Source organism: Physella acuta, unplaced genomic scaffold, assembly GCF_028476545.2.
Source record: "Physella acuta isolate Inbredline_101_S28 unplaced genomic scaffold, ASM2847654v3 ptg000208l, whole genome shotgun sequence".
Classification (NCBI taxonomy): domain Eukaryota; kingdom Metazoa; phylum Mollusca; class Gastropoda; family Physidae; genus Physella; species Physella acuta.
The window spans coordinates 1,000,253-1,012,559 of NW_026731727.1; the positions used below are offsets into that span (position 1 = coordinate 1,000,253).

The 12,307-nt window shown below is 42.0% G+C and overlaps 1 protein-coding gene across 7 annotated transcripts in view; it reads left to right on the plus strand.

The window, feature by feature from the left end:
* Window positions 1–3,492: 3,492 nt before the first annotated feature.
* The window catches only part of LOC131937329 (DNA topoisomerase 3-beta-1), a 32,104-nt gene continuing 23,289 nt past the window's right edge, over window positions 3,493–12,307 (plus strand). Inside the window, exons 1-10 of one of the 7 annotated variants that reach the window (XM_059294634.1) lie at window positions 3,493–3,530; window positions 4,985–5,256; window positions 5,444–5,521; window positions 7,485–7,598; window positions 8,422–8,589; window positions 8,867–9,001; window positions 9,201–9,313; window positions 9,621–9,712; window positions 10,192–10,300; window positions 11,447–11,530. In XM_059294634.1, coding sequence (XP_059150617.1) covers window positions 5,023–5,256; window positions 5,444–5,521; window positions 7,485–7,598; window positions 8,422–8,589; window positions 8,867–9,001; window positions 9,201–9,313; window positions 9,621–9,712; window positions 10,192–10,300; window positions 11,447–11,530 — 1,127 coding nt within the window. In that variant the 5' untranslated portion in view covers window positions 3,493–3,530; window positions 4,985–5,022. The other 6 variants (XM_059294630.1, XM_059294633.1, XM_059294631.1 and 3 more) reach the window with 6 other exon arrangements.

Genomic DNA, 12,307 nt, shown 5'->3' on the forward strand with positions numbered 1-12,307 from the left:
CTTTTTAGTGCATCATTACATAAAAGCTTGTTATTAAAACGTTTTTTATGAATTTTTTTTTAAGAATTTTTTTTTACAAGCTTTTATTTAACTCACTTCCTCTGTCGTCAGTCGTCAGTCTAGACGGAAACGCAGGAGTGAAAATTCGGACAGTTCTACTTGACCGATACGATTCAAAGTTAGCACGTGGGTCAAGACATGAAGACAATGCAATCTGAAACTAAATTTGACTTAATTGGATGCCTAATTAATTTTTTATGAATTAATTAAAATTTGGACCGAATTAGTAGGCATGTCTAGCCAACCACACCACACGCGTCATCACCATCAATAGCTGCGCCATCACGTAATGGCTGCGTTCAAAAACCATTGCGCGCCTACTGAACGTGATGTTCAGTAGGCGCGCAATGGTTTTTAGTCATGTAACTCTATTGTAAATAAAACATGTAAAGTATTGAAAAAAAAATTCATAAAAAACGTTTTAATAACAAGCTTTTATGTAATGATGCACTAAAAAGTAGAAAATAAATTATAGACTACTATTTAAATAACTATAAAGAAAAGCGTGGGTGTCTTCCTTAACAGTAGTAAAGGTATCCAATAGATACTAAAGTGACCCACGCTTTTCTTTATAGTTATTTAAATAGTAGTCTATAATTTATTTTCTACTTTTTAGTGCATCATTACATAAAAGCTTGTTATTAAAACGTTTTTTATGAATTTTTTTTTAAGAATTTTTTTTTACAAGCTTTTATTTAACTCACTTCCTCTGTCGTCAGTCGTCAGTCTAGACGGAAACGCAGGAGTGAAAATTCGGACAGTTCTACTTGACCGATACGATTCAAAGTTAGCACGTGGGTCAAGACATGAAGACAATGCAATCTGAAACTAAATTTGACTTAATTGGATGCCTAATTAATTTTTTATGAATTAATTAAAATTTGGACCGAATTAGTAGGCATGTCTAGCCAACCACACCACACGCGTCATCATCTTCAATAGCTGCGCCATCACGTAATGGCTGCGTTCAAAAACCATTGCGCGCCTACTGAACGTGATGTTCAGTAGGCGCGCAATGGTTTTTAGTCATGTAACTCTATTGTAAATAAAACATGTAAATTACTGAAAAAAAAATTCATAAAAAACGTTTTAATAACAAGCTTTTATGTAATGATGCACTAAAAAGTAGAAAATAAATTATAGACTACTATTTAAATAACTATAAAGAAAAGCGTGGGTGTCTTCCTTAACATTAGTAAAGGTATCCAATAGATACTAAAGCTTTTAACACGAATCCGCCCCCCCCCCCCGCGTTAAGCGTGACGTCATTTAACGGATGATCCTAAACAGGGAAGCGAATTTCTGGCTTTTCAAACAGTACCTGTCACTATGGGGAGCTTGTTTCTCAGCATCTCGCTGACGTGTCGCGAGACATATCACACGTGGCTTAGTTACGCACGGCGACTGGTGAGTAGGGATGGGTATTTAGAGCCCAGAGACCATAGCCTCCCGCTCTTTTTTTCCAAGACGTCCCATGAGTCCGCTGGGTGAAGGACCCAACAGGACACATGAAAACCGCCTCTCCCCCCCCACCCCCCCCCCCCCCCGGGATGGAGAGACCTCGGCCCGGTTACCCGAGTCCCGCAGCCTTTCTGTGGCGTCTTGGGTGGACGGTGTGGTGTCGTCACAGCGTAGGTGAAGTAGAGTCTCACACCTGAACGAATGCGGGCAGGGATTAGAACCGAGGATTTGAGTAGCGTCCCTTTTAATTATAGTTTTGAATTACAAACTTGTAGATTTCTGTTTAAAAATCCAGAATCCAGACTATAATGATACATATAGAAATATAGATTACAACCGACGATGAGACCATTCGAATATAAATAACAATAGCACAAAAAAAAAATTGTTCTATTGCTTAGAACTAACTTATACATTAAATATTGACGGTTGAGCTCAAGAACTTTTTTCTTTGAGACTGAAAAGTGAATTTGAAACACTATAAACTGTATGAAAACTAACAGTAATAGAGCTAATCGGCAGGTCACCAACTTCTCGTTGTCGTATTTGCCAGCTGGTCTAGTATTTTTCAAACAAATGTAAATATTTTTATTACATCGTTATTACAATAACGCTATTGTTAGTTGAAAACGTTATCAATGATAATGAAAGACTACAAGATGTAGGATAGCTTAAGGAAAATATAATGACGATAAGTTTAATTTTTACAAGAAATGCCCAATTTAACACTATTTATTCGAATCCGTACAATTTCTCCTAGAAGTAGACACAACAATCTATAACGAGCCGGCCCGCGGCGTAACATACGCCGCTATTTAGTTGTTTCTAATTTTCAATAATTCATAATTTGTGAATTCGACAGTACCAACGCTGACACTGAAAATATTTCTTTAAAACACTATAAGTAGCTCGTTAAGGGCCATAACCCCCCCCCTTCCTTCCCCCCCCCCCCTCCTCCCCCCCCCCCTACGTTTAAAATCGTTGGCTCTGCTTGTAAACATTTAGAGTGAACACAGCTCACTAAAACCATGTAGGGGTGGGGAGGTAGGGAGAGCGTTTGCAGCTTGTTTTCTAACGGCTCGAAGAAGAGAATTATATATATAGATATATAAGCCGCGTGTCATTTCGCATTTCCGGGTATATGTTAGTATTAATATAATATACGAGCCGACCCGCGGCATATCATACGCTGCTATTTAGTTGTTGTTTTTTCTACTTTTCAGTTATTCATAATTTGTGAATTCGACACTACCAACGCTGCCACTGAAAATATTTCTTTAACACACTATAAGTAGCTCGTTAAGGACGATAACCCCCCTCCTCCCCCCCCCCCTCCGTTAAAGTAAACTCCACTTTGTTACCCCCCCCCCTACGTTTAAAATCGTTTCAAACTAAATTATCTGCCCCTAATAGTCGTCACTAAACCCGGCTCTGTTTGTAAACATTTATAGTGAACCACAGCTCATCAGACCATGTAGGGGTGGGGGTGGTAGGGGAGCGCGTTTACAGCTTGTTTTCTAGCGTCTCCCAGAAGGGAATTATATATATAGATAGATAGATTATACCAGTGCTTCGCTACGGTGTGGATATGGATATTACCTCATAGTTTACCGCGCTGCGCGCGGATGGGGGTCCCAGCATTGGAGCGGATTATCCTTCTATAGCCATGACGGAATTAAGGAAGGACTGACACACTACCACCAGCGTTATATTATAGATATTTATAATGGCCTAAAGTTAAAGGGTGGCTAAAAGGTCTGCGGTCGCCCTCCCCGACTACTAGCTACTGTGAAAGGATGGACTAACCTTGTATGCATATGGCACATACAATATGTTTACGCAGATTAAAATATATTTAATTTTTAATTATTTAAAAAAAAATTGCATCGCGTAAAATGTTAACTTTTCAATAGATTAGAAATTAGACTTTAGGACAGGGCAAAATCTATTTTTAGAAAATCAGCCCCATTTTTTTAAAGCTCTGTGTCGAACGAAAACCAAGCCAAGCAGTAAAAAATTATTTAACCATGAATGATTCTGGTAGAATGGAATAAATTAAATTGAATTCAAAAATAAAAACAGCATAGGCCTATAAAATTGTATTGTATGAGTGTAATTATATTATAGATCTAACTAAATTCTATAATAAAATATTAGGATGATTAGTAGATTAGAATAAACTAGTTTGAGATCTTGAATACATCAATACATCACGTACATACAACTGTTTTGAGTTGTTTTTTGACGCTCCCAACTCCAGCACTAGCACTAGCAGAAGAGACTAGAAAGAAGTCTAGAGCTAGTTTAGAGACAGTCGCTGACTCTGACTGACTGAGTAATTAGGCCTAGTTTAGCGTCGGTTATTATTCCGGAATGGTATAGCAGTAAAAAAAAGTAAAACAATGGCAAAGTCTGTCACACATTTCCGGAATCCACCGAAAGTACTGTCATAATTTTTTTTTCGTCATCTTTTATGGCTTTTATCTATAATATAACGCTGCTGGTAGTGTGTCAGTCAGTCATCGCTATAGATTTTGGAAGTCTCTCCCTGGGCGCGGACGGCTGTGAAAACGTGTTGTTCCGCGGCATGTTTAAATTTATAAATTCCGCCTTGGGTTCAGGGAGGAGAGATGTCTGGGTGGACGGGTCGTGAGAGCGTCGGCTCTCAATTTTTTTTTACCGTAATTAATTTTTGTGAATATCCATCATCGCACAAAAGTCCTACCGACACCCGCGCGCAGCGCAGTGCGCTGAAGGAATATCCGTAAACTCTGAGGTAATATCCATATCAACACCGTGGCGAAGAACGGGTATAAGCGTTTGTATTTAGTTTTGTTCTTTTCCTAAGTTGGTACATTTAAAAAAGATTCACCGTGGCGGAGCACGGGTATGCAGCTAGTTTTTAATAGGCCTACAGGACGTTTAAATTTGGATAGATTTAATTTAATTGCGTTAAATACTGCTTTATTAATAATTTTGTATAACGAGTTATTTTTAAGTGTTTCTGCTAAATATTTCTGCTACTAAAGATTGTTTAACAGGGTTTGTACGCAGTCTGTTTTTGGCATTGTTTAAACACTTGGCACAGAAACACAGAACTACACACACAAAATAATACAAGATTATTTATTTAAATGAGCTAAAATAAAACAGCAAAAATATAATGATTGTAAGGAGGAAAGGCTGTTTGAATGGAAAAAATGTAAATACATATTAACAATATTTACATTCTCCTTTGGCTGGAGAGTATTTCTATGCTTTGGTTTTCATTCTATATCAAATAGTAATGAGATTATGTGCCTCGAATCAGAAAGGAGTGTTTGGGACTGGTAGAGTTACTCTAGATCTTGAGTAGATTTAGATCTAGATATCTAGATCTATCTAGATCCAAAAAAATCTAGCTAGACTAGATTATGTTGAACTGATTAAATTTTTAAGGTACTGTTCATTGTATATTATTTAGGCCTGTATTTGAGCGTGTCAGGTTAAACAAACCAAGACATGAAGACAGTATTGATGGTGGCTGAAAAGCCATCTTTGGCCCAGTCACTAGCCAAAATCTTGTCCAATGGAAACATGAGCACTAAGAAGGGATCCAATGGAGCATGTTCAATCCATGATTACACAGGCAGGTTTAATGGGGAGAGCGTCCACTTTAAAATGACCTCTGTCTGTGGTCATGTGATGGGCTGTGATTTCCCTGGCAAGTTCAACAACTGGGATAAAGTGGACCCGGTGAGTTGAGATCAACTCATCTATTGCATGCTTCTAGTTTGTTTTACCATAAGTTTAGCTGGGATAAAGTGGACCCGGTGAGTTGAGATCTGCTCATCTATTGCATGCTTCTAGTTTGTTTTACCATAAGTTTAGCTGGGATAAAGCGAACATGCTGCTTATATTCTTTTCAAATGGTAACCACTAGGTGGAGCTGTTTACTGCCCCCATCAGTAAAAAGGAGGCGAACCCAAACCTTCACATGCCACTGTTTTTACGCAAGGAGGTAACAAGACTTGTTATGTAGAGTTTTATTTTGTCAAAATTATCCAGCTGTGTATGTGTGACCAGCTCTGTGTATGTGTTTGTGTGACCATCTGTGTGTGTGTATGTGACCAGCTGTGTGTGTGTGTGTGTAACCAGCTGTGTGTATGTGTTAGACAAGCTGTGTGTGTTTGTGTGACCATCTGTGTGTGTTTATGTGACCAGCTGTGTGTATGTGTGTGAGACAAGCTGTATGTTTGTGTCAGACAAGCTGTGTGTGTGTGTGTGTGTGTGTGAGACAAGCTGTATGTTTGTGTCAGACAAGCTGTGTGTGTGTGTGTGTGTGAGACAAGCTGTATGTTTGTGTCAGACAAGCTGTGTGTGTGTGTGTGTGTGAGACAAGCTGTATGTTTGTGTCAGACAAGCTGTGTGTTTGTGCGTGTGACCATCTGTGTGTGTGTGTGTGTGTGTGAAAAACTGTGTGTATGTGTCAAACAAGCTGTGTGTGTGTCATACAAGCTGTGTGTGTGTGACCAGCTCTGTGTGTGTGTGTGACCATCTGTGTGTGTGTGTGTGTGTGACAAACTGTGTGTATGTGTCAAACAAGCTGTGTGTGTGTCATACAAGCTGTGTGTGTGTGTGACCAGCTGTGTGTGTGTGTGTGGCCAGCTGTGTGTGTGTGTGTGACCAGCTGTGTGTGTGTGACCAGCTGTGTGTGTGACCAGCTGTGTGTGTGTGTGTGACCAGCTGTGTGTGTGTGTGTGTGACCAGCTGTGTGTGTGTGACCAGCTGTGTGTGTGTGTGACCAGCTGTGTGTGTGTGTGACCAGCTGTGTGTGTGTGTGACCAGCTGTGTGTGTGTGTGACCAGCTGTGTGTGTGTTTGACCAGCTGTGTGTGTGTGTGACCAGCTGTGTGTGTGTGTGACCAGCTGTGTGTGTGTGTGACCAGCTGTGTGTGTGTGTGTGTGACCAGCTGTGTGTGTGTGTGACCAGCTGTGTGTGTGTGTGTGATCAGCTGTGTGTGTGTGTGACCAGCTGTGTGTGTGTGTGACCAGCTGTGTGTGTGTGTGTGTGACCAGCTGTGTGTGTGTGTGTGACCAGCTGTGTGTGTGTGTGTGTGACCAGCTGTGTGTGTGTGTGTGACCAGCTGTGTGTGTGTGTGGCCAGCTGTGTGTGTGTGTGACCAGCTGTGTGTGTGTGACCAGCTGTGTGTGTGTGTGTGGCCAGCTGTGTGTGTGTGTGACCAGCTGTGTGTGTGTGTGTGTGTGACCAGCTGTGTGTGTGTGTGACCAGCTGTGTGTGTGTGTGTGACCAGCTGTGTGTGTGTGTGTGACCAGCTGTGTGTGTGTGTGACCAGCTGTGTGTGTGTGTGACCAGCTGTGTGTGTGCGACCAGCTGTGTGTGTGTGTGACCAGCTGTGTGTGTGTGTGTGTGTGACCAGCTGTGTGTGTGTGTGTGACCAGCTGTGTGTGTGTGTGACCAGCTGTGTGTGTGTGTGTGTGACCAGCTGTGTGTGTGTGTGACCAGCTGTGTGTGTGCGACCAGCTGTGTGTGTGTGTGACCAGCTGTGTGTGTGTGTGTGTGTGACCAGCTGTGTGTGTGTGTGTGACCAGCTGTGTGTGTGTGTGACCAGCTGTGTGTGTGTGTGTGACCAGCTGTGTGTGTGTGTGACCAGCTGTGTGTGTGTTTGTGACCAGCTGTGTGTGTGTGTGACCAGCTGTGTGTGTGTGTGACCAGCTGTGTGTGTGTGTGACCAGCTGTGTGTGTGTGTGACCAGCTGTGTGTGTGTTTGACCAGCTGTGTGTGTGTGTGAGACCAGCTGTGTGTGTGTGTCAAACAAGCTGTGTGTGTGTGTGACCAGCTGTGTGTGTGTGTGTGACCAGCTGTGTGTGTGTGTGTGACCAGCTGTGTGTGTGTGTGTGACCAGCTGTGTGTGTGTGTCAAACAAGCTGTGTGTGTGTCTGACCAGTGTTTAACCTCTGCAGGCCACTGGTGCTGATTACCTAGTGTTGTGGTTGGATTGTGACAAGGAAGGAGAGAATATTTGTTTTGAAGTCATAGACTGTGTCAGGAGTGTCATGAACCGCCTACCTGGCCAGGTAAGGAGAATCTTTTTTTTTGTTAACCATTTTTTTGGGTTGTTACCATGGAATCTGCCCACCGCAACTTCTTTTGTGATTACTTTGTACTCCTGTCTGTTTTTGTGATTACTTTGTACTCCTGTCTGTTTTTGTGATCACTTTGTACTCCTGTCTGTTTTTGTGATTACTTTGTGCTTCTGTCTGTTTTTGTGATTACTTTGTGCTTCTGTCTGTTTTTGTGATTACTTTGTGCTTCTGTCTGTTTTTGTGATTACTTTGTACTCCTGTCTGTTTTTGTGATTACTTTGTACTCCTGTCTGTTTTTGTGATTACTTTGTGCTTCTGTCTGTTTTTGTGATTACTTTGTGCTTCTGTCTGTTTTTGTGATTACTTTGTGCTTCTGTCTGTTTTTGTGATTACTTTGTGCTTCTGTCTGTTTTTGTGATTACTTTGTGCTTCTGTTTTTGTGATTACTTTGTGCTTCTGTCTGTTTTTGTGATTACTTTGTGCTTCTGTCTGTTTTTGTGATTACTTTGTGCTTCTGTCTGTTTTTGTGATTACTTTGTGCTTCTGTCTGTTTTTGTGATTACTTTGTGCTTCTGTCTGTTTTTGTGATTACTTTGTGCTTCTGTCTGTTTTTGTGATTACTTTGTGCTTCTGTCTGTTTTTGTGATTACTTTGTGCTTCTGTCTGTTTTTGTGATTACTTTGTGCTTCTGTCTGTTTTTGTGATTACTTTGTGCTTCTGTCTGTTTTTGTGATTACTTTGTGCTTCTGTCTGTTTTTGTGATTACTTTGTGCTTCTGTCTGTTTTTGTGATTACTTTGTGCTTGTGTCCCCAGCAAATATTTCGAGCCAGGTTCAGTGCTATAACTGACACAGACATAAAGCACGCCATGAACAACTTGGTGGAGCCGAATAAAAATGAAGCTCTGTCTGTGGACGCCAGACAGGAGCTAGACTTGAGGATTGGATGTGCCTTTACCCGCTACCAGACGCGCTTCTTTCAGGTCAGTTGATGACCTCCATGGCACAACTTCCACTCCATTCAATAGCTCAGTGATATGTCATGCTGACAACATCACAATGTCATGCTGACAACATCACAATGTCATGCTGACAACATCACAATGTCATGCTGACAACATCACAATGTCATGCTGACAACATCACAATGTCATGCTGACAACATCACAAACTATGTCATACATCATATGAATCCCTAGGTTTAGATTGACTTACTTATTTTCTACTCTCAACCAATGATGATCCAATCTTGGTGTCCAGGGAAAGTATGGCGACCTTGACAGCACTCTTATATCTTATGGACCTTGTCAAACTCCCACTCTTGGATTTTGTGTAGAGCGTCATGATAAAATACAGTCCTTTAAACCTGAGCCCTATTGGGTCATACATGTACAGGTATGGTGTGCCATGTCAAAACTGTGTGTTGATGTAGGTGAAGTTACCAAATGGAAAGTTTATGTAAAAACTTGTGTGTGTGTTGATGTAGGTGCAGTTACCAAATGGAAAGTTGATGTAAAAACTTGTGTGTGTGTTGATGTAGGTGCAGTTACCAAATGGAAAGTTGATGTAAAAACTTGTGTGTGTGTTGATGTAGGTGCAGTTACCAAATGGAAAGTTGATGAATCTAGACTGGGAAAGAGTCCGATTATTTGATAAAGATGTAGCGCAAATGTTTGTTAACCGCATCAAGACTGGGGATGGAGCTTTGTAAGTAAATCATTTAATGTGTAAGTAAATAATTTAATGCATACCACTAGTCTAACATTAGATACATGCTACACATGCTTTAGGGTCCTTGTGTACCCTCCATGTTTTACACATTTCACATGTTTTAGGGTCCTTGTGTACCCTCCATGTTTTACACGCTACACATGTTTTAGGGTCATTGTGTACCCTCCATGTTTTACATGCTACACATGTTTTAGGGTCCTTGTGTACCCTCCATGTTTTACACGCTACACATGTTTTAGAGTCCTTGTGTACCTCCATGTCTTACACTCTACACATGTTTTAGGGTCCTTGAAACAGTCCAGAAGAAGGGAGAGAAGCCAAAACCCCTTGCCTTAAATACAGTGGAGATGTTGAGGGTAGCAAGCTCAGGGCTAGGTTTGTTAAACGTTAGATACAATGTTGCTGCTTATGGAAAAATGTTCAACATGTAAGAAGTGGTTGTCCATGTAAATCTTGCAAGTTGTCCATGTAAATGTCACAAGTTGTCCATGTAAATGTCACAAGTTGTCCATGTAAATGTCGCAAGTTGTCCATGTAAATGTCGCAAGTTGTCCATGTAAATGTCGCAAGTTGTCCATGTAAATGTCGCAAGTTGTCCATGTAAATGTCACAAGTTGTCCATGTAAATGTCGCAAGTTGTCCATGTAAATGTCACAAGTTGTCCATGTAAATGTCGCAAGTTGTCCATGTAAATGTCGCAGGTTGTCCATGTAAATGTCGCAAGTTGTCCATGTAAATGTCGCAAGTTGTACATGTAAATGTCGCAAGTTGTACATGTAAATGTCGCAAGTTGTCCATGTAAATGTTGCAAGTTGTCCATGTAAATTTTGCAAGTTGTCTGTGTAATACTGCAGGCATGGGACCCCAGCACACCATGCAAGTGGCTGAGAGGCTCTACACGCAAGGATACATCAGCTATCCCAGGACTGAGACCAACTCCTACCCAGAGAACTTTGACCTCAGGTAGGTACCATCATGTCTTACAGACAGGTGTCTTACAGGCATCATACAGACAAGTCTTACAGACATGTGTCTTACAGGCATCATACAGACAAGTCTTACAGACAAGTCTTACAGACATGTGTCTTACAGACATATGTCTTACAGAGAGGTGTCTCACAGAGAGGTGTCTCACAGAGAGGTGTCTTACAGACTGGTGTCTTACAGACAGGTGACTGGTGTCTTACAGACTGGTGTCTTACAGACAGGTGACTGGTGTCTTACAGACAGGTGACTGGTGTCTTACAGACTGGTGTCTTACAGACAGGTGACTGGTGTCTTACAGACAGGTGACTGGTGTCTTACAGACTGGTGTCTTACAGACAGGTGTCTGGTGTCTTACAGACAGGTGACTGGTGTCTTACAGACAGGTGAATGGTGTCTTACAGACAGGTGACTGGTGTCTTACAGACAGGTGACTGGTGTCTTACAGACAGGTGTCTTACAGACTGGTGACTGGTGTCTTACAGACAGGTGTCTTACAGACAGGTGACTGGTGTCTTACAGACAGGTGTCTTACAGACAGGTGACTGGTGTCTTACAGACAGGTGTCTTACAGACAGGTGACTGGTGTCTTACAGACAGGTGACTGGTGTCTTACAGACAGGTGTCTTACAGACAGGTGACTGGTGTCTTACAGACAGGTGTCTTACAGACAGGTGACTGGTGTCTTACAGACAGGTGTCTTACAGACAGGTGACTGGTGTCTTACAGACAGGTGTCTTACAGACAGGTGACTGGTGTCTTACAGACAGGTGTCTTACAGACAGGTGACTGGTGTCTTACAGACAGGTGACTGGTGTCTTACAGACAGGTGTCTTACAGACAGGTGACTGGTGTCTTACAGACAGGTGACTGGTGTCTTACAGACAGGTGTCTTACAGACAGGTGACTGGTGTCTTACAGACAGGTGTCTTACAGACAGGTGACTGGTGTCTTACAGACAGGTGTCTTACAGACAGGTGACTGGTGTCTTACAGACAGGTGACTGGTGTCTTACAGACAGGTGACTGGTGTCTTACAGACATGTGTCTTACAGACAGGTGACTGGTGTCTTACAGACAGGTGTGTTATTGTCAGCTTATAGCCCCTCCCTTGTTGTATCACCAGAGGAACACTGAAGCAACAGTCATCCCACCCTGATTGGGGCAACTTTGTTACAGAACTGCTACACAGTGGTATCCAGAAACCAAAGTAAGTTGATGGTGTCTCACAGCTGACATCTTGATGGTGTCTGACATCTTGATGGTGTCTGACATCTTGATGGTGTCTCACGCTGACATCTTGATGGTGTCTCACATCTTGATGGTGTCTTGACATCTTGATGGTGTCTCACGCTGACATCTTGATGGTGTCTGACATCTTGATGGTGTCTTGACATCTTGATGGTGTCTCACGCTGACATCTTGATGGTGTCTGACATCTTGATGGTGTCTGACATCTTGATGGTGTCTCACATCTTGATGGTGTCTCACATCTTGATGGTGTCTCACATCTTGATGGTGTCTGACATCTTGATGGTGTCTGACATCTTGATGGTGTCTGACATCTTGATGGTGTCAGACATCTTGATGGTGTCTCACGCTGACATCTTGATGGTGTCTCACAGCTGACATCTTGATGGTGTCTGACATCTTGATGGTGTCTCACATCTTGATGGTGTCTCACTCTGACATCTTGATGGTCTCACAGCTGACACCTTGATGGTGTCTCACAGCTGACACCTTGATGGTGTCTCACATCTTGATGGTGTCTCACATCTTGATGGTGTCTCACTCTGACATCTTGATGGTGTCTCACATCTTGATGGTGTCTCACATCTTGATGGTGTCTCACTCTGACATCTTGATGGTGTCTCACTCTGACATCTTGATGGTGTCTCACATCTTGATGGTGTCTCACTCTGACATCTTGATGGTGTCTCACAGCTGACATCTTGATGGTGTCTGAAATCTTGATGGTGTCTGACAT